The following is a 22,505-nucleotide window of genomic DNA, read 5'->3' on the forward strand; positions in this document are numbered from 1 at the left end:
CTATTCATCACATTTACATGCAATCCGAAGTGGGTCGATGTGTCTGATTGTTTATTTGATGGTCAGGTGCCAAAAGATCGGCATTGACATAACGGCCCGTGTATTTCAACAAAAATTGAAAAAATTAATGGATCTGATTGTCAAACTCCGTGTATTTGGAGAAGTGCGGTGCTTTATGTGTGCCATAGAGTGCCAAAAAAGAGGCTTACCTCACGCACATATCTTGATTTGGTTGGTACACAAAATAACACCTGATATGATTGATACTGTCATATCGGCCGAAATTCCAAATCAAACCATCGACCCAGGATTATTCGAAGTTGTCACGAAAAATTTGATTCACGGTCCCTGTGGTGATATTAATCGAAATTCACCCTGTATGATTGATGGCAAACGTTCGAAACGTTTTCCAAAAACAATTGATTGCTGAAACAATTACAGGAGATGATGGATATCCACAGTATCGTCGACGATCAACTGAAGACAACGGTAAATCAACTGTAATTAAACTTCAAAATCAAGACGTTGAAATCGATAATCGGTGGATAGTTCCGTACTCACCGATACTGTCAAAAATGTTCAACGCTCACATAAATGTAGAATATTGCAATTCTGTAAAATCAATCAAATATATTTGCAAGTATGTGAATAAAGGCAGCGATATGGCTGTTTTTGGAGTGGCTCCTGAAGATAGTCATGATGAAATTTTGCAGTATCAAATGGGGCGCTATATTAGTACGAATGAAGCTGTATGGCGTATTTTATCGTTTCCAATTCATGACAGACATCCGGTTGTTGTAGATTTGGCAGTTCATCTTGAAAACGGCCAACGTGTTTACTTCACTGCTGCAAATGCCGAACAAAGAGCAATAGAGCCACGAGCAACTACACTGACAGCTTATTTCCAGTTATGTTAAACGGATGAATTTGCCAGGACTTTGCTATATTCGGAAGTGCCACACTATTTCACATGAAATGCATCAACAAAAAAATTTCAACGTCGCAAACAAGACACATCTGTTGATGGTTATCCAGGTTTTTTTCGAACAGATGCTTTGGAACGCATTTATACAGTTAGTCCAGCCAATATTGAATGTTTTTACTTGCGACTTTTGTTGGTGAACGTACATGGACCGCAATCATTCCAACATTTACAAACTGTCAATGATCAAATGTGCGCCACATACCGTGAAGCATGTCAACAATTGCATTTGCTGGAAGATGATACGCATTGGGATGCTACGCTTCGTGATGCATCAATTTCATCTCCACCAAATCAAATTCGTATGTTATTTGTGATCATAATATCAACATGTTTTCCATCAAATCCACTGGAATTGTGGAATAAATACTAAGATTTCATGGCTGAAGACATTTTGATTCGACTTCAACATCGTTCCAATGATCCTGCATTGCTGCTGACATTGGAAATGTATAATGAAGCCTTGATAATGATCGAGGATTTGTGCCTTACTATTGCAAATAAAGCATTAGGGCAATTAGGATTGACTCAACCAAATCGTCCAATGCATGATTTATTTGAACGAGAATTGCAACGCGATTGAACATGCAAGCAATTGAAACACCAACATGCAATATTTCAAGGAGTTCTGGAATGGCTAAAGTTTTGCAACAAACATTTTATGGGACGAATGTCCAATGGCCCATAAAAAATCTTTGGAAGCCTTAAGTCGAACATTGCAAGATTTGAGACAGAGTCAACAGCTGTTTGGCGGTGCATTAATATTGTAATCTGGTGATTTTCGTCAAACGTTGCCTGTTATTCCGAGATCAACACCAGCTGATGAAATTAATGCAAAGGCTTTCGTTGACGACCAATATGCCTGTGCGTCTTCAAAATGATTCATCAGCACGTGAGTTTTCAAAGCAATTGCTGAAGATTGGCGATGGAAAAATTGCAAGTGATCAAAATGGGTTTATTATGTTACCGAATAATTTTTGCATAATTGTATCATCAAAACAAGAACTCATTGATCGCGTTTTCCCAAATATTGTTCAAAATTACAATAACCATGATTGGTTACGAAAACGTGCAATTTTAGCACCAAAAAATATCAATGTCAATGATTCGGTAACGTATAAATCCATTGATACTGCTATGAATAGTGAAGACGCAGTCAATTATCCGGTCGAATTTTTAAATTCTTTGGAACCACCAGGCATGCCATCGGATAATTTGAATTTGTAAGTATGTTCATCGATTATACTTCTCCGAAATCTTAATGCACCGAAACTTTGTAATGGGACGAGACTTTCAGTGAAGAAATTGATGCCAAATTTAATTCAAGGTGTGTGGAGTTAATTTAGAGAAAGCTTGCTTTTCCCACGGTCAACTGTACGTTGCATGTTCGAGAGTTGGAGCGCCAAAAAATTTGTTTATTTATGCACCACAAAATAAAACAAAAAATGTTGTGTATACAATTGTATTAAATTAAACGTTGCTTTTCTTTTTCCGAAATAAAAATAAAAATTATTTCATTTTATTTTGTACGTTATTGTGTTCACAAATCAAATCTTTTTAGCAATCAATTTTTTATCGAATTGCAAGTCAATTTGGGCGAAAATATAATAAACAATTTAATGCTCCAGGAGGAACTGGAGTAAACATTTTTAACTTTATTTATTTTAGCATAATTTATTTAGCGTAAAAAATTGAAATGGAAATTAAAGAATCAAAGTTTAATTACAAGTTTTTATCGGCTCTTTCACCTTACATGTATAAAGGTGACCACCACAATCAAATTTTAAAAAAGTACAGAAAAGGCTTTTGTGACATCTTTAGAAAGTATGTTGAATGAAAAAAATCAACTAATAGGTCTATTTATAAGTTCGTGCGGTTTTACAACAGATGGCGTAACTTGATTATTATTCCATCGATCCACATTTCCAAACATTCATTGGAGAGCTACTGTCGTAAGGCACAAACGTCAGTATAAGTTTTTTATTTGAAGCGTAAACAACAATATTTTTACCACACTTGAAAATGTCGAATTTCGTGCCAAATAATGTGTTTTTGCGGGGAATTCTTCTTCATTATTTTAATATGAAGAAAAAAGCAGCCGAAAGTCATCGTATCTTGGTGGAAGTTTATGGTGAGCATGCTCTATCTGAGCGAACGTGCCAGAAGTGGTTTGCACGCTTTAAAAGTGGTGATTTTGGCTTGGAAGACGAAGAACGCGAGGGTGCGCCGCCAAAGTTCATGGATACCGAATTGGAGGAATTGCTCGATCAAGATCCGGCTCAAACGCAAGAAGAGGTTGCAAAAACTTTGGGAGTTGATCAATCAACCATTTCCAAACGTTTAAAAGCCATGGGAATGATCCGAAAGGTAGGCCATTGGGTGCCGTATGAATTGAAGCCAAGAAGGTTGAACGCCGTTTTATGGCATGCGAACAACTGCTTCAACGGCACAAAAGAAAGGGTTTTTTGCATCGAATTGTGACTGGCGATGAAAAGTGGGTTTCATTACGACAATCCAAAACGTCGGGCAACGTATGGATACCCTGGCCATGCTTCAACATCGACGTCGGCGCAGAATATTCATGGCCTGAAGGTTATGCTGTGTATCTGGTGGGACCAGCTGGGTGTTGTGTATTATGAGCTACTGAAACCGAATGAAACGATTACGGGGGATGTCTACCGACGACAATTGATGCGTTTGAGCCGAGCACTGCGAGAAAAACGGCCGCAATACGCCGATAGACACGACAAAGTTATTTTGCAACATGACAATGCTCGGCCACATGTTGCACAAGTGGTCAAAACATACTTAGAAACGCTCAAATGGGATGTCCTACCCCACCCGCTGTATAGTCCAGACCTTGCGCCATCCGATTACTATCTCTTCCGATCGATGCAACATGGCCTGGCTGACCAGCACTTCCGTAATTACGATGAAGTCAAAAAATGGATCGATTCGTGGATTGCGGCAAAACCGACCGAATTTTTCACAAAGGGAATCCGTGAATTGCCAGAAAGATGGGAAAAAGTAGTAGTAAGCGATGGACAATATTTTGAATATTAAATTTGTAACCATTTTACGTCAATAAAGTTTCAAATTTCGAAAAAAAACCGCACGAACTTATTCATAGTCCTATTAATTCAACTGTTTAAACATTTTACGAGTTATATAAAGAAAACTTAATATGAAAAATTTCTTGTGATATAAAAAAAACATTTTATGTATGGTGGTGCGAAGCCCACTGGGTAATGCTAGTGCTAGTGCTAGTCTATATATATAAGAAGAAGTTACATTTCCTTGGTAATCTTATAACTCAAGAACCGCTGAACCGATTGATACAAAAATTTTAGAGTTCTTTTCTATCTTTGAGGAGGTGGTTTGAGGAGTTTGATTGAAATCGGGGCAGCCGTTCCTGAGTTATGACATTTTATGTGAGTAATGGTTTCCTCTCAAACGAAATGCCTGTATGGGAAAAACAACAACAAATACACAGCCGATTATGAGCGTTTCTGTTGTACTGTTGTACTGTTGTGGTTGTAAGTGTATTAGTTAATATTAATTTGCTGTCGTTGGAATTTAGTTGACAGTTCTCTGTTGTGCTTTGAGAACTTTTATGTCGTGCTCTCATTGCGAACAGACATACTTTTGGTGAGTGTTAACCATGTGTTTGTTTTAACCACGTACACACATTGAACTTTGAATAATATTTATTTTTATATATTGTATATTATCGTCCAAAATGACTTGAAATAATTTTCAATGTTTTGCTTTTACATTCAACTAGTAATATACTGTACTGAAAGAATGCCACGTGCAAGACGAGCAAACATTGGCAGACGTTCACGTCAATCAAATGCTACAGCGTTAAATCGAAGATCACAAAGTGAAGAAGATCGTGTTCGACGAAATGAAGTGGAAACACAACGACACAGACGGAGAAATCAGTCGGTTAATAGTGAAGCACTCCAATTATAGAGGTATCTCATTCATGAATTGTGTTGCAAAGATAATGATGGGCATTTTAAATGAGCGACTCACAAGCTGGGTAGCAAATAAAAATATTATAACAGAATTTCAAGCAGGTGTCAGAAAGCGACATTCAACTGTAGATAACATATATAACCTAGCAGCAATAGTCCATATTAAGTTCAGGGAGAAGAAAAAAGTGTACGCGTTTTTTGTGGACTTTAAAGCCGCTTTTGATACTGTCCCTAGACAACTATTGCTATACAAGCTTCATGAAATAGGAATCTCCACCAAAATGGCAAACTTTATTGAAAGTTATTACAGAAATACATGTTCGATAGTAAAAGTAGGAGATGAAATGAGTGAAAAATTCAAAATATCGTCAGGAGTAAAGCAAGGGTGCCTGCTTTCACCTTTGCTCTTTGCTCTTTACTTGAATGACCTGCACGACTGCTTGGAGGGGGGACTCTTTATAGATGAGTTAAATATCCGTTTGCTATTATATGCTGACGATATCGTCATATTAGCAGATGAGGTTAGTGCTCTTCAAAAAATGATAAGCAACTTAGAAAAATACTGCGAAAAGTGGAACATGCAAGTAAACTTATCTAAGTCAGCTATAATGATCTTTCGGAGAGGCGGTAGAATAGCAGAAAAAGAAAAGTGGTTTTTTCACGGCGAAGTTATACCAATAACGAAAGAATATAATTACTTGGGTGTAAAGCTAACATCAAAACTCAGTTTCAAGCAACATATAGAAAATAGAAATGTTCTAGCGAAAAATAGCATAAATGCAACTTGGTGCACATTTCTTAGTAAAAATAAAATTAAGTTGTCGGCAAAATGGAAACTGTTTTTAGCGGTGACTAGAGCAATCCAGAGTTATGCTGCTCAGGTATGGGGAAACTCATTGTTTGAAGAAGTAGACAAAATTCAACTTTATTTTTTAAAAAGGGTACTTCATCTCCCGAGTAATACGCCATCTTATTGCATTCTCTTGGAGACAAATGTTCCAAGTTTTCATTTGTATACACTGCAGCTTCACTTAAAATATATATTCAAAACGTTATTTGAATATGATGATAATAGATTGCCTCATATACTATCAAAAAAGATTTTAGAAAAACAGATATTTTGGGTTGAAGAAATTAGTAATCTAGCACAAAAGTTAAATATAACATGTAACTGGGGCACTTCAAATAAAAGAGAGTGGAATAGAAATATAATTTCAATAATAGAAAATCTTCATGATTCGAATATTCGAACTTTATGGGAAAGGGCACACCAAAGCACCCGATTATATAAGGAATTAGACCATAACAACGCCAGAAGCTATTTAAACGATAATACTAGAATCTATAAAATTATGTGGATTATGAAAGCCAGATGTGATTTAATATACTTGGGAAGCCAAAGGGATTTAAATTGCACTTTATGTAACTTAAATGAATTAGACGACATCACACATTTTTTAGGAAAATGCCCGATACTTAAAAGAATTCGTCAAAGATTTTTTGGAAAATTTAGTTTAAACCGAGATGAAATCATAGACATTTTAAATGGTGTTGGCCCTTCTGGATATAATAATTTATTTAAGTTCATCACTGGTGCTATAGAATATAGAAAATTAATTTTAAGCGAATTCAATATATAGTACCATAGTAACATATGTAAAATGTAAGATTTTTTTTTCTTTTTTCTTCCGACAAACGACCTAGTGTCACTGTCGTACGTTCTAATGTTAATGATTAAAAATGAAATGTAATGAAATGTAAAAGTCGAACAATTAATAATAATAATAATAAATAAATAGTGAAGCACCAAGAAACCGTCGTGGGCGTACGTCCGTTTATGATATACGTCAAATGGAACGCGCGGCTTTCAATTACGATGCCACCATTGATTACAGCATGCATGCCTACATTGGCCAAATGAATATAGAATGTATACATTGCAAAGCAAATAAATTCAGAAACGAAACGCCTGGGATGTGCTGTGCTGGTGGGAAAGTCAAATTGCCGGTGCTAGAACTTCCGCCAGAACCTTTGCATTCATTGGTTTTTGGCAATTCACCAACGTCGAAGCATTTCCTCTTAAACATTAAAAAATACAATTCATGCTTTCAAATGACATCTTTGGGAGCTACAAATATTATGAGAGATGGATTTATGCCGACGTTTAAGGTTATTACTTCGTTGTGAATAAACAATATCATATTTAATTTATGTGCCGTCCCTGTGTTCGATGTTTTTAAAAATTCAGATCCGTTATCTACATATATTTCTCGAACTTTCCAGATTCAAGGTCAAATATACCATAGAGCTGGGTCTTTGCTACCATTCCCAGATGGTGACCATCAATTTTTGCAAATATATTTTATTGGTGATGAGAATCGTGAATTAGATCAGCGCAGTGGAATATCGACGAATACGAGAAGATCAATCGTGAATGAATTGCAAACAATGGTCCATCAACACAATGAGTTGGTGAAATTGTTCAAAGTGGCACTCGATCTGATGCCCACCGATGGCCAAAAAATCATAATAAAAGCCGATAAAACACCAATTGGGGAGCAGGCCAGACGATTCAATGTACCAACGATTGATGAAGTAGCCATTGTTGTGGTTGGTGAACAGTTTCGGCCACGAGATATTGTTTTGTATCGTAGAAATGAGCAATTACAACGTATTTCAGAGCTCCATCGCTGTTATGATGCATTGCAATACCCCATTTTGTTTTGGAGAGGGGACGATGGCTATCATATCAACATACCAATGATAAATCCAACAACTCGTACATACACATTTTATTTTTGTTTAAATATGATTTTTAAATAATTTTCATACCCTAATTAATTTTTGCATTGCAGGTCAAAAATCAACGAAAGCCGTCAGTGCGATGAAATTTTATTTGTATCGATTGATGATTCGCCCTCAAGAAAACAATTTTATTTTCCGATGCAATCAACTTTCGCATCAATATATCGTCGATATGTACGCCAAAATTGAAAGTGAGCGATTCAATTTCATCTGTCACAATCAAGCCCGATTGAGATCAGAGGAATACATACATTTGCGTGACGCAATAATCAATGATGCAAATGTGAATGATATCGGCCGTTTAACAATTTTACCATCATCATATGTTGGTATCCCACGTCATATGCATGAATATACGCAAGATACATATTGATACAAATTATGGCCGACCGGATCTATTCATCACATTTACATGCAATCCGAAGTGGGTCGATGTGTCTGATTGTTTATTTGATGGTCAGGTGCCAAAAGATCGGCATTGACATAACGGCCCGTGTATTTCAACAAAAATTGAAAAAATTAATGGATCTGATTGTCAAACTCCGTGTATTTGGAGAAGTGCGGTGCTTTATGTGTGCCATAGAGTGGCAAAAAAGAGGCTTACCTCACGCACATATCTTGATTTGGTTGGTACACAAAATAACACCTGATATGATTGATACTGTCATATCGGCCGAAATTCCAAATCAAACCATCGACCCAGGATTATTCGAAGTTGTCACGAAAAATTTGATTCACGGTCCCTGTGGTGATATTAATCGAAATTCACCCTGTATGATTGATGGCAAACGTTCGAAACGTTTTCCAAAACAATTGATTGCTGAAACAATTACAGGAGATGATGGATATCCACAGTATCGTCGACGATCAACTGAAGACAACGGTAAATCAACTGTAATTAAACTTCAAAATCAAGACGTTGAAATCGATAATCGGTGGATAGTTCCGTACTCACCGATACTGTCAAAAATGTTCAACGCTCACATAAATGTAGAATATTGCAATTCTGTAAAATCAATCAAATATATTTGCAAGTATGTGAATAAAGGCAGCGATATGGCTGTTTTTGGAGTGGCTCCTGAAGATAGTCATGATGAAATTTTGCAGTATCAAATGGGGCGCTATATTAGTACGAATGAAGCTGTATGGCGTATTTTATCGTTTCCAATTCATGACAGACATCCGGTTGTTGTAGATTTGGCAGTTCATCTTGAAAACGGCCAACGTGTTTACTTCACTGCTGCAAATGCCGAACAAAGAGCAATAGAGCCACGAGCAACTACACTGACAGCTTATTTCCAGTTATGTTAAACGGATGAATTTGCCAGGACTTTGCTATATTCGGAAGTGCCACACTATTTCACATGAAATGCATCAACAAAAAAATTTCAACGTCGCAAACAAGACACATCTGTTGATGGTTATCCAGGTTTTTTTCGAACAGATGCTTTGGAACGCATTTATACAGTTAGTCCAGCCAATATTGAATGTTTTTACTTGCGACTTTTGTTGGTGAACGTACATGGACCGCAATCATTCCAACATTTACAAACTGTCAATGATCAAATGTGCGCCACATACCGTGAAGCATGTCAACAATTGCATTTGCTGGAAGATGATACGCATTGGGATGCTACGCTTCGTGATGCATCAATTTCATCTCCACCAAATCAAATTCGTATGTTATTTGTGATCATAATATCAACATGTTTTCCATCAAATCCACTGGAATTGTGGAATAAATACTAAGATTTCATGGCTGAAGACATTTTGATTCGACTTCAACATCGTTCCAATGATCCTGCATTGCTGCTGACATTGGAAATGTATAATGAAGCCTTGATAATGATCGAGGATTTGTGCCTTACTATTGCAAATAAAGCATTAGGGCAATTAGGATTGACTCAACCAAATCGTCCAATGCATGATTTATTTGAACGAGAATTGCAACGCGATTGAACATGCAAGCAATTGAAACACCAACATGCAATATTTCAAGGAGTTCTGGAATGGCTAAAGTTTTGCAACAAACATTTTATGGGACGAATGTCCAATGGCCCATAAAAAATCTTTGGAAGCCTTAAGTCGAACATTGCAAGATTTGAGACAGAGTCAACAGCTGTTTGGCGGTGCATTAATATTGTAATCTGGTGATTTTCGTCAAACGTTGCCTGTTATTCCGAGATCAACACCAGCTGATGAAATTAATGCAAAGGCTTTCGTTGACGACCAATATGCCTGTGCGTCTTCAAAATGATTCATCAGCACGTGAGTTTTCAAAGCAATTGCTGAAGATTGGCGATGGAAAAATTGCAAGTGATCAAAATGGGTTTATTATGTTACCGAATAATTTTTGCATAATTGTATCATCAAAACAAGAACTCATTGATCGCGTTTTCCCAAATATTGTTCAAAATTACAATAACCATGATTGGTTACGAAAACGTGCAATTTTAGCACCAAAAAATATCAATGTCAATGATTCGGTAACGTATAAATCCATTGATACTGCTATGAATAGTGAAGACGCAGTCAATTATCCGGTCGAATTTTTAAATTCTTTGGAACCACCAGGCATGCCATCGGATAATTTGAATTTGTAAGTATGTTCATCGATTATACTTCTCCGAAATCTTAATGCACCGAAACTTTGTAATGGGACGAGACTTTCAGTGAAGAAATTGATGCCAAATTTAATTCAAGGTGTGTGGAGTTAATTTAGAGGAAGCTTGCTTTTCCCACGGTCAACTGTACGTTGCATGTTCGAGAGTTGGAGCGCCAAAAAATTTGTTTATTTATGCACCACAAAATAAAACAAAAAATGTTGTGTATACAATTGTATTAAATTAAACGTTGCTTTTCTTTTTCCGAAATAAAAATAAAAATTATTTCATTTTATTTTGTACGTTATTGTGTTCACAAATCAAATCTTTTTAGCAATCAATTTTTTATCGAATTGCAAGTCAATTTGGGCGAAAATATAATAAACAATTTAATGCTCCAGGAGGAACTGGAGTAAACATTTTTAACTTTATTTATTTTAGCATAATTTATTTAGCGTAAAAAATTGAAATGGAAATTAAAGAATCAAAGTTTAATTACAAGTTTTTATCGGCTCTTTCACCTTACATGTATAAAGGTGACCACCACAATCAAATTTTAAAAAAGTACAGAAAAGGCTTTTGTGACATCTTTAGAAAGTATGTTGAATGAAAAAAATCAACTAATTCAACTGTTTAAACATTTTACGAGTTATATAAAGAAAACTTAATATGAAACATTTCTTGTGATATAAAAAAAACATTTTATGTATGGTGGTGCGAAGCCCACTGGGTAATGCTAGTGCTAGTGCTAGTCTATAAATATAAGAAGAAGTTACATTTCCTTGGTAATCTTATAAGTCAAGAACCGCTGAACCGATTGATACAAAGATTTTAGAGTTCTTTTCTACCTTTGAGGAGGTGGTTTGAGGAGTTTGATTGAAATCGGGGCAGCCGTTCCTGAGTTATGACATTTTATGTGAGTAATGGTTTCCTCTCAAACGAAATGCCTGTATGGGAAAAACAACAACAAATACACAGCCGATTATGAGCGTTTCTGTTGTACTGTTGTACTGTTGTGGTTGTAAGTGTATTAGTTAATATTAATTTGCTGTCGTTGGAATTTAGTTGACAGTTCTCTGTTGTGCTTTGAGAACTTTTATATCGTGCTCTCATTGCGAACAGACATACTTTTGGTGAGTGTTAACCATGTGTTTGTTTTAACCACGTACACACATTGAACTTTGAATAATATTTATTTTTATATATTGTATATTATCGTCCAAAATGACTTGAAATAATTTTCAATGTTTTGCTTTTACATTCAACTAGTAATATACTGTACTGAAAGAATGCCACGTGCAAGACGAGCAAACATTGGCAGACGTTCACGTCAATCAAATGCTACAGCGTTAAATCGAAGATCACAAAGTGAAGAAGATCGTGTTCGACGAAATGAAGTGGAAACACAACGACACAGACGGAGAAATCAGTCGGTTAATAGTGAAGCACCAAGAAACCGTCGTGGGCGTACGTTCGTTTATGATATACGTCAAATGGAACGCGCGGCTTTCAATTACGATGCCACCATTGATTACAGCATGCATGCCTACATTGGCTAAATGAATATAGAATGTATACATTGCAAAGCAATTAAATTCAGAAACGAAACGCCTGAGATGTGCTGTGCTGGTGGGAAAGTCAAATTGCCGGTGCTAGAACTTCCGCCAGAACCTTTGCATTCATTGGTTTTTGGCAATTCACCAACGTCGAAGCATTTCCTCTTAAACATTAAAAAATACAATTCATGCTTTCAAATGACTTCTTTTGGAGCTACAAATATTATGAGAGATGGATTTATGCCGACGTTTAAGGTTATTAGTTCGTTTGGAATAAACAATATCATATTTAATTTATGTGCCGTCCCTGTGTTCGATGTTTTTAAAAATTCAGATCCGTTATCTACATATATTTCTCGAACTTTACAGATTCAAGGTCAAATATACTATTGCTACCATTTCCAGATGGTGACCATAAATTTTTGCAAATATATTTTATTGGTGATGAGAATAGTGAATTAGATCAGCCCAGTGGAATATCGACGAATACGAGAAGATCAATCGTGAATGAATTGCAAACAATGGTCCATCAACACAATGAGTTGGTGAAATTGTTCAAAGTGGCCAAAAAATCATAATAAAAGCCGATAAAACACCAATTGGGGAGCACGCCAGACGATTCAATGTACCAACGATTGATGAAGTAGCCATTGTTGTGGTTGGTGAACAGTTTCGGCCACGAGATATTGTTTTGTATCGTAGAAATGAGCAATTACAACGTATTTCAGAGCTCCATCGCTGTTATGATGCATTGCAATACCCCATTTTGTTTTGGAGAGGGGACGATGGCTATCATATCAACATACCAATGATAAATCCAACAACTCGTACATACACATTTTATTTTTGTTTAAATATGATTTTTAAATCATTTTCATACCCTAATTAATTTTTGCATTGCAGGTCAAAAATCAACGAAAGCCGTCAGTGCGATGAAATTTTATTTGTATCGATTGATGATTCGCCCTCAAGAAAACAATTTTATTTTCCGATGCAATCAACTTTCGCATCAATATATAGTCGATATGTACGCCAAAATTGAAAGTGAGCAATTCAATTTCATCCGTCACAATCAAGCCCGATTGAGATCAGAGGAATACATACATTTGCGTGACACAATAATCAATGATGCAAATGTGAATGATATCGGCCGTTTAACAATTTTACCATCATCATATGTTGGTATCCCATGTCATATGCATGAATATACGCAAGATGCGATGACATATGTACGAAATTATGGCCGACCGGATCTATTCATCACATTTACATGCAATCCGAAGTGGGTCGATGTGTCTGATTGTTTATTTGATGGTCAGGTGCCAAAAGATCGGCATTGACATAACGGCCCGTGTATTTCAACAAAAATTGAAAAAATTAATGGATCTGATTGTCAAACTCCGTGTATTTGGAGAAGTGCGGTGCTTTATGTGTGCCATAGAGTGGCAAAAAAGAGGCTTACCTCACGCACATATCTTGATTTGGTTGGTACACAAAATAACACCTGATATGATTGATACTGTCATATCGGCCGAAATTCCAGATCAAACCATCGACCCAGGATTATTCGAAGTTGTCACGAAAAATTTGATTCACGGTCCCTGTGGTGATATTAATCGAAATTCACCCTGTATGATTGATGGCAAACGTTCGAAACGTTTTCCAAAACAATTGATTGCTGAAACAATTACAGGAGATGATGGATATCCACAGTATCGTCGACGATCAACTGAAGACAACGGTAAATCAACTGTAATTAAACTTCAAAATCAAGACGTTGAAATCGATAATCGGTGGATAGTTCCGTACTCACCGATACTGTCAAAAATGTTCAACGCTCACGTAAATGTAGAATATTGCAATTCTGTAAAATCAATCAAATATATTTGCAAGTATGTGAATAAAGGCAGCGATATGGCTGTTTTTGGAGTGGCTCCTGAAGATAGTCATGATGAAATTTTGCAGTATCAAATGGGGCGCTATATTAGTACGAATGAAGCTGTATGGCGTATTTTATCGTTTCCAATTCATGACAGACATCCGGTTGTTGTAGATTTGGCAGTTCATCTTGAAAACGGCCAACGTGTTTACTTCACTGCTGCAAATGCCGAACAAAGAGCAGTAGAGCCACGAGCAACTACACTGACAGCTTATTTCCAGTTATGTTAAACGGATGAATTTGCCAGGACTTTGCTATATTCGGAAGTGCCACACTATTTCACATGAAATGCATCAACAAAAAAATTTCAACGTCGCAAACAAGACACATCTGTTGATGGTTATCCAGGTTTTTTTCGAACAGATGCTTTGGAACGCATTTATACAGTTAGTCCAGCCAATATTGAATGTTTTTACTTGCGACTTTTGTTGGTGAACGTACATGGACCGCAATCATGCCACATACCGTGAAGCATGTCAACAATTGCATTTGCTGGAAGATGATACGCATTGGGATGCTACGCTTCGTGATGCATCAATTTCATCTCCACCAAATCAAATTCGTATGCTATTTGAGATCATAATATCAACATGTTATCCATCAAATCCACTGGAATTGTGGAATAAATACAAAGATTTCATTTCTTTAAATAAAAAGAAATCTTTTATTTAAAAGGAACCTTTAGTCGGCGGGTTTGCTCTAAAGCTCTTCCCCGAAGAAAAGTGCTTTTCATGGCGATCCTGCGGACGATCCTAAACGCTAAATAAATTATTAGTAAAAATGGCTGTCTGGGAAGGAAAGAAATACAAACTAGAAAATAGTGAAACCTTCGACGAATACATGAAGGAATTGGGTGTAGGTATGATTCTACGCAAAATGGGTAACAGTGTCAGCCCCACCGTTGAACTGAAGAAGGATGGTGATAATTACTCTTTCACCACTACCTCAACCTTCAAGACAACTACGATCAACTTCAAGCTGGGCGAGGAATTCGATGAAGAGACACTTGATGGTCGCAAAGTGAAGAGCGTCTTCACTCTGGATGGCAACAAATTGGTGCAAGAACAGAAGAGTAACAAACCATCGACCATTATTCGTGAATTCACTGACTCCGAGCTAGTGACTACTCTCACCCTCAACGACGTGAAGTCCGCCAGAACCTACAAGACTGTATAAATGCGCCGTGCGCTACATGCGAAGTTCAAAACAACAGTAACAAAAAGCTAAAGTAATTTAAAATAAAAAATGCCACTTCTTGCGATAAACTAATGATTGAAAAACTAACTATCATACAGCATACATTGTACTTTATATAACTACATATGCATATATATATATTTTGGATTGTGAATATCCCAATTTTGTTTATGACTGATTATTTGATGATTAACGCATAAAATAATGTAATTAAATATATGAAATTGTTATTAGGTAACAATTAACTATTTTTATGTGATTAGGCGGCTAATTAAAGTGAAATAATTCTCAATATTATTAACGATGCGCACCAAATTGTTCACACATGCTATGATAAATATTGTTGAATAGAGACTTTTCGCTAATGCATTTAAATATATTAACATTTAATTTCAAATTTTTATCATTGACAAATATTTAAGCACAAAACTGGTATAAGAACCAATGTGACTTTTTGCATTCAGTTAAATAAACATAAAATTGAATATTCGTGCACCTTAATGAAAATAAAAAAAGTGTAGAATTTGTATTAACTTTAATAAAATGCACAATGGCGTTGAAAAAACAAAAAATCTAAAATAAAATTTTTTTTTCAAATTTTTAATGTATTAAGAAAAAATATATATATATATCATACAATAAAATGAAATTCTATAATTACATTTTAAATGGAAAATATTGAAGAAATAGAAGAACAAGTAGAAAATTTATTGCAAACCGACATAGTGGAACCATCAGTGAGCGCCTATAATTCACCTCTTTTGATTGTACCAAAGAAAAGTAGCGGAGACAAAAAAAAATGGAGGCTTGTAGTAGACTATAGACAACTAAACAAAAAGATTATTAATGATCCGTTGACAAGAATAGAAGACGTACTAGACAAACCGGGTCGCGCAAAATATTTTTCAACGCTCGACATGACAAGCTCATTTCACCAGATAACGCTAGACAAACACTCAAGCCCCCTGACTGCATTCTCCACAAGACAAGGTCATTACCAATTTAAACGCTTACCATTTGGACTCAAAATATCTAGCAATAGCTTTCAAAGAATTCTCACAATAGCTTTGAGTGGTTTAGATAGCAATGCATTTTTATACGTAGACGATATTATAGTGTTTGGCTGTAGTCTAAAACACCACAACAGTAATTTAATTGCAGTTTTTGAAAGACTACGAAAATATATTGTAACTTAAAACTAAATGCGAGAAAGTGCGTATTTTTTAAATCCGAAGTCGTGTACCTAGGACATCTGATCACGCAAGATGGCATAAAAACAGACCCATCAAAATTTGAAGTGATAAAAAAATACCCCGTACCCAAAAGTAGTGACGAGGTTAGGAGATTTGTAGCTTTTTGCAATTATTATAGACGTTTTGTACACAATTTTGCTCAAATAACCAAGTGCCTAAATAATCTTGTAAAGAAGGGACAAGTATTTGATTGGACTGACGAATGTCAGAAAGCATTCGAATCACTAAAAGGAAAACTAATCAATCCACCTATCTTACAATATCCAAATTTCGAGCAACCATTTGTGTTCACAACAGACGCATCTAATTTCGCACTCGGTGCAGTACTTAGTCAAGGAGAAATAGGAAAAGATTTGCATATATCATATGCAAGCAAAACTTTAGTAAAACATGATATAAATAAATCGGTCATAGAAAAAGAACTACTCACGATTCACTGCGGAATAAATTTCTTCCGTCCATGGGTAGAAAATTCCCACCTAATGGGTAGAAAATTCACCGTGGTAACGGACCACAGACCTCTTATCTCCTTATTTTCACACAAAAATCCTTCGTCCAAGATGACAAGGACTAGACTTGATTTGTCAGACTATGATTTCGAAATAGTCTACAAGCAAGGCAAAATGAACACAAATGCCGATGCATTATCACAATAAAGATAGACTCAGACATACTAAAAAAATGATACCAACGGATTGTGATGACAATAATAAAATGTTTGTAATAACAAGGGGAATGTCTGCCAAAAATAACACCAGGGTAGACAAGGAGAACTACAACTCTCATTCGAAGTCAGGCCAACTTCACATTTGGGATTGTACGTCCACAGCCGATATAAGAAATATAAAAAGACTAGCGTACCCTCGCCCGCTTCGCTAGGCGATAAATTCAATGATTTGCTGAAAGAGAATAAAATTGATACGAAACAAAGCAAATTCTTTGATACAATTTCATTCGAACTTTATTGTAACACTTTTTGGGAGACAACGTTTTTGGTTTTTCCATCTTTCGTGTAAATGAATAATGACGATGGTTTGCCTACTCGTGAGCAAGCTACATACAATTGTCCATGAGAAAAAATTGGGTATTCTAAATTAATACCGCACATTTGTAGAGACTGTCCTTGCGCCTTATTAATTGTCATAGCGAAGGCAAGGCGAATAGGGAACAGCAAACGTTTGAAATCGAATGGTAAATCCGTCGGAATCAGTGGAATTCTGGGTATCAAAACGTCTTCTCCTTTGTACTTCCCTTTCAAAATTGTTGTTTCGATAACGTTACCCGTTAGCTTCTTCACAGCTAGTTTGGTACCGTTGCAAAGTCGTGGTACATTAATGTTGCGCAGCATAATAATCAGTGCTCCAATTTTTAATCGTAAATTATGAGGTGGTAGGCCTGGCAAATCGAGTGGTTTAAGAATTCAGTTGGATAATTTACGACATCATCTTGATCAGTAATAGTGTCCATTGACTTACTTATATGCAACTATGTCACCAGGTATTTGATCCATAATAGCTGCATTTATATCATTGACGTCTTTATTTTTCCCAGCTAAAATTGCTCTTTCGCTGAGCCAATCATGGGTTTTGTAATGTTGAACTATGTTTGGAAATACACTCTGTATCAACGCCTCTTTAGACTGTGCAAAGGTGCAGAAATTGTTAGGCAATGTAATCATTCCTGTTGATTCGACAGACATTTGGCCATTTCCGATTTTCAGTAATTGGTGTGAAATTTCAGCTGCTGACGGATCGTTCTGTAGTTAAACACGTACGTTTGTAGCAAGTGTAAGCGTGTTTACATGTCTCCATAAATTCGATGATTTTAAACATGCATTGATGTCATCTGCAGCCGTAGATTTTGGATCACAGGTAATGTTTGCCTGAAATCTCCAGCCAATAAAATCATGGTACCTCCAAAGACTGTTTGGCTTCCTCGTAGATCTTTCAAAGTTCTATCAAGTGCTTCCAATGGTTTCTTGTGTGCCATAGTACACTCGTCCCATACGATGAGCTTACATATTTTAAGAACTTTTGCCATTCCAGATTTTTTCGAAATATTACATGTTGGTGTTTCATTTACCTGCATATTCAAAGGCAACTTTAATGTTGAATGTGCTGTGCGACCGCCTTCCAGTAATGTAGCCGCAATTCCGGAAGAAGCGAGTGCCAATGGTCAAAAAGGTCTTTCCTGTTCCCCCATGAGCATCCAAGAAAAACAATCCACCAGGTCCATGGCTAACACTTTTCATGATTGTATCATAAACATGTTGCTGTTGGTCATTCAATTTCGTTAAATTTGATGTTGCGAATGTGTTTAGCTCATTACAATCATAATGGTATTCACGCTCAAGTGAATTTTGTGTATTCATGTGTTCATCCTCTTCGGTAAATAAATCCACAACTTTATTTAAATCTGCCATTCCGAAAATGTAATGTTATTTTTTTCAATTCGTATCAATCCGGGAACAATGTAATCTATTGTAATCTTATCGATGTGAATACCCAAAGAAAACTGTCAACACGCAAGACCTATAGTTACCAGGTCTGCTTGAAACTGCAAAAACAAATTTTTTCTGCCACATCACATGGGGAAAGGTATAAAGTGTTGTGCTCTGGTGTGTGGTATTCGTAAACAAACCGTTTGAACATTTTCTTTGTTCTTACAAAATGTATATCTCATTTGACGTAAACCCAAAAACAACTTCTGTCAAATTCTCTGAGAGGCGAATAACTGTTTTTTGTCTGGCAAACCTTGGTAAATCTATCATCCTTGCCTGGTTTGACGTAAACCCAAAAACAACTTCTGTCAAATTCTCTGAGAGCCGAATAACTGTTTTTTGTCTGGCAAACCTTGGTAAATCTATTATCCTTGGTCAACACACTTGTTGCTCTCACAAATGAACTGCACACAAAACACAAATCAGTAATTCGGCGTTCGTGTATGTGTACTGAAGCATTTCTCTTCATAAAGAGCGTACAAACCTCTGTGTTTATGTTTACTCTCCGTCGAAAAAAATTTGCAACTTATCAACACGACACAAATCGTTTCCCAATAACGAAAAATTCGTATATTTATTCAATAAAAGTTGTACACATAAAATGAATGTTAATTCGAAACTTCTAAGGATCGAGCAAGTTCTGCGGCAATTTTCACTAAAAACACAATTTGTACAAAATTTTGATTTTTTCTTTTTTTTATATGATGAAAATATTAAAAAAAATTTTTTTTTTTGCTAAAAACCTTCCCCTAGTGGATCCCTATAATATGAAAAAAAGAACGAATAAAATTGGCCTCGTATCGGCCCAAAAAAATGCGTACAAACGAACATCATTTCATTTTTATATATATATAGATTAAAATTCGTATACGAAGAAAAAATGAAAGGATCCGAAATACAGATAAATAAAACTGGGGATATAATAGTCCGATATAGTGAGGAGCCTCTGAAATACGTTTCAATCATGGCGAAACTATCATCAATAGCGACTAAAAGAAATATAGAAAAGCTAGCGCTAGAAAAAGATAATTTATTAAGAGAAATGAATATTGAAAATTTTAAGAAAGCATTCAACAAGTTGCAAACTGAAAGATTGTAACAAAATTTAAGACCCTTAAGAATAATTTTATATAAAGCCCCAAAACAAATTAATGACGAAGAAATTATAAAAAATTTAATCTTTGAGTATCACAATTCAGCACTAGGAGGACACCTGGGTATAAGAAAAACTATCTTAAAATTAAAACAAAAATACATATGGAAGAACATGAGAAAAATGATAAAACAATATATAAAGAGTTGTAAAGAATGTACTCGAAACAAACAGACAAAGTACATAAAAGAAAAAATGACAATAACAGACACACCTAGTACAAGCTTTGAAAATTTAAGCATAGATACAGTAGGACCATTGATTATATCAAATGGCTTCCGATATATTTTAACGGTACAATGCGAACTGACAAAATACGTAATCTTATTCCCAATGAAAACTAAAGAAGCAATTTCTATCGCAAAGACACTAGTAGAACAGGTAATACTAAAATACGGACTTTTTAATACATTAAAACCTGATCGAGGTACAGAGTTTGCAAATGAATTAATGAAAAATATATGCGAAATACTAAATATAAAGCAGACCTTTTCAGCACCCTATCACCATCAGACAATAACAGTTGAAAGGAGTCACAGAGTCCTAAATGAATTTCTGTTACACTTCGTAGAAAATCACGAATGGGACCAATGGCTACCTTATTTTGCATTTGCTTTTAATACCACACCGAACATAGAGACGGAATTTTCACCGTACGAGTTAATATACGGAAAACTTCCACGCTTACCAACTGACATAATCGAGGACAATCAACCAGTATATAACTTAAACAATTACGCAAATGAGATGAAACTTAGACTAAAAGAGTCACTTCTTAGGGCACAAGAGCTGATAAAACTAACAAAACAAAAGAGAAAAGAACTATATGACAAGAGCAGTAACACATCAGAATTAAAAGTAGGTGACTGGGTATTTGTAAAACTAGAAAGTAGAAGAAAACAGCAAAGTCCATATCATGGCCCTTATCTCATAGTGGAGCTTAAAGGAGTCAATTCTGTATTACAAATTAACAATAAGCTTAAGGAATATCATAATAATACCCTTAAGAAATACAAAATGACCTAAAATATTATCATATTAAATAAATTAAAGAAAAATTTACTATAAAACATACAATTAAAACAAAATTTAAATATACTAACAAACTTTTATAGTCATAAAATTATTTTTATTGAAAACTACTGAACTTGCAAAATTTAACCAAAGTTTTTTAGCACAGTAATTTTCAATCTTAACCATAGGGGTGTAGAGTACCTTCACTTCACTTTCAAACTTCTTTCGAATTCTTTAAATATATTTTTAATAGGTAAATGAACTCAAACTTAAATTATGTAAACCATTTCAATTTACTCTACTCTTTAATTTCAATGACATAATTTGTTTCCTTTTTTTCACTTCAATTTACTCTACTCTTTAATTTCAATGACATAATTCTTTTCCTTTTTTTGAAACCCGAAACATAAGTAAACACATGGCACACACCAAATACATTTTTTTTGTCATTTGATACCTCACTCCAAAGCAAAACCATAGCTTACTGTGAAGTAAGTCTGCCTAAGCAAAATTTAAGTCAACCTAAGCAAAATTTTATTGTATAGTATTTTTATGAATTTATAATTTTGTTATTGATTTCTACTTGTAACAATGTTTGGTTGGAATTATTGTATATATTTTATTGATGACAAAGCAAAAAGAAAGTATAAAAGAAAGCCATTCTATCAGAAGGCGGGCAATTCAGTCTTAGCCTGGTAGTCATTTGCCCTAACTATATTAAATAAAAAGAAATCTTTTATTTAAAAGGAACCTTTAGTCGGCAGGTTTGCTCTAAAGCTCTTCCCCGAAGAAAAGTACTTTTCAATGAGCAATTACAACGTATTTCAGAACTCCATCGCTGTTATGATGCATTGCAATACCCCATTTTGTTTTGGAGAGGGGACGATGGCTATCATATCAACATACCATTGATAAACCCAACAACTCGTACATACACATTTTATTTTTATTTAAATATGATTTTTAAATAATTTTCATACCCTAATTAATTTTTGCATTGCAGGTCAAAAATCAACGAAAGCCGTCAGTGCGATGAAATTTTATTTGTATCGATTGATGATTCGCCCTCAAGAAAACAATTTTATTTTCCGATGCAATCAACTTTCGCATCAATATATTGTCGATATGTACGCCAAAATTGAAAGTGAGCGAGCGATTCAATTTCATCCGTCACAATCAAGCCCGATTGAGATCAGAGGAATACATACATTTGCGTGACGCAATAATCAATGATGCAAATGTGAATGATATCGGCCGTTTAACAATTTTACCATCATCATATGTTGGTAGCCAACGTCATATGCATGAATATACGCAAGATGCGATGACATATGTACGAAATTATGGCCGACCGGATCCATTCATCACATTTACATGCAATCCGAAGTGGGTCGATGTGTCTGATTGTTTATTTGATGGTCAGGTGCCAAAAGATCAGGTGCATTGACATAAGGGCCCTTGTATTTCAACAAAAATTGAAAAAATTAATGGATCTGATTGTCAAACTCCGTGTATTTGGAGAA

General features: G+C 35.5%; 2 protein-coding genes across 2 annotated transcripts; both read left to right on the forward strand.

Annotated features, from left to right (window-relative positions):
- Positions 1–6,813: 6,813 nt before the first annotated feature.
- Positions 6,814–7,332, forward strand: LOC128869520 (uncharacterized; the record flags this gene model as incomplete). Its single annotated transcript, XM_054112088.1, has 2 exons — positions 6,814–7,131; positions 7,246–7,332. Coding segments are annotated over exons 1-2 (405 nt in total), but the record flags the coding sequence as incomplete, so codon positions are not given.
- A 7,313-nt stretch (positions 7,333–14,645) lies between these two features.
- On the forward strand, positions 14,646–15,041 carry LOC128869414 (probable fatty acid-binding protein). The gene has a single exon (XM_054111965.1). It carries the CDS (start codon positions 14,646–14,648, stop codon positions 15,039–15,041), a length of 396 nt encoding a protein of 131 aa, XP_053967940.1.
- Positions 15,042–22,505: the final 7,464 nt, after the last annotated feature.

The sequence above is a fragment of the Anastrepha ludens genome, chromosome X (genome assembly GCF_028408465.1).
Source record: "Anastrepha ludens isolate Willacy chromosome X, idAnaLude1.1, whole genome shotgun sequence".
Taxonomy (NCBI): Eukaryota; Metazoa; Arthropoda; class Insecta; order Diptera; family Tephritidae; genus Anastrepha; species Anastrepha ludens.

Bases quoted from the DNA above. Each gene is read 5' to 3' on its own strand.
- LOC128869414 (XM_054111965.1), top strand. From the start codon at position 14,646: ATGGCTGTCTGGGAAGGAAAGAAATACAAACTAGAAAATAGTGAAACC.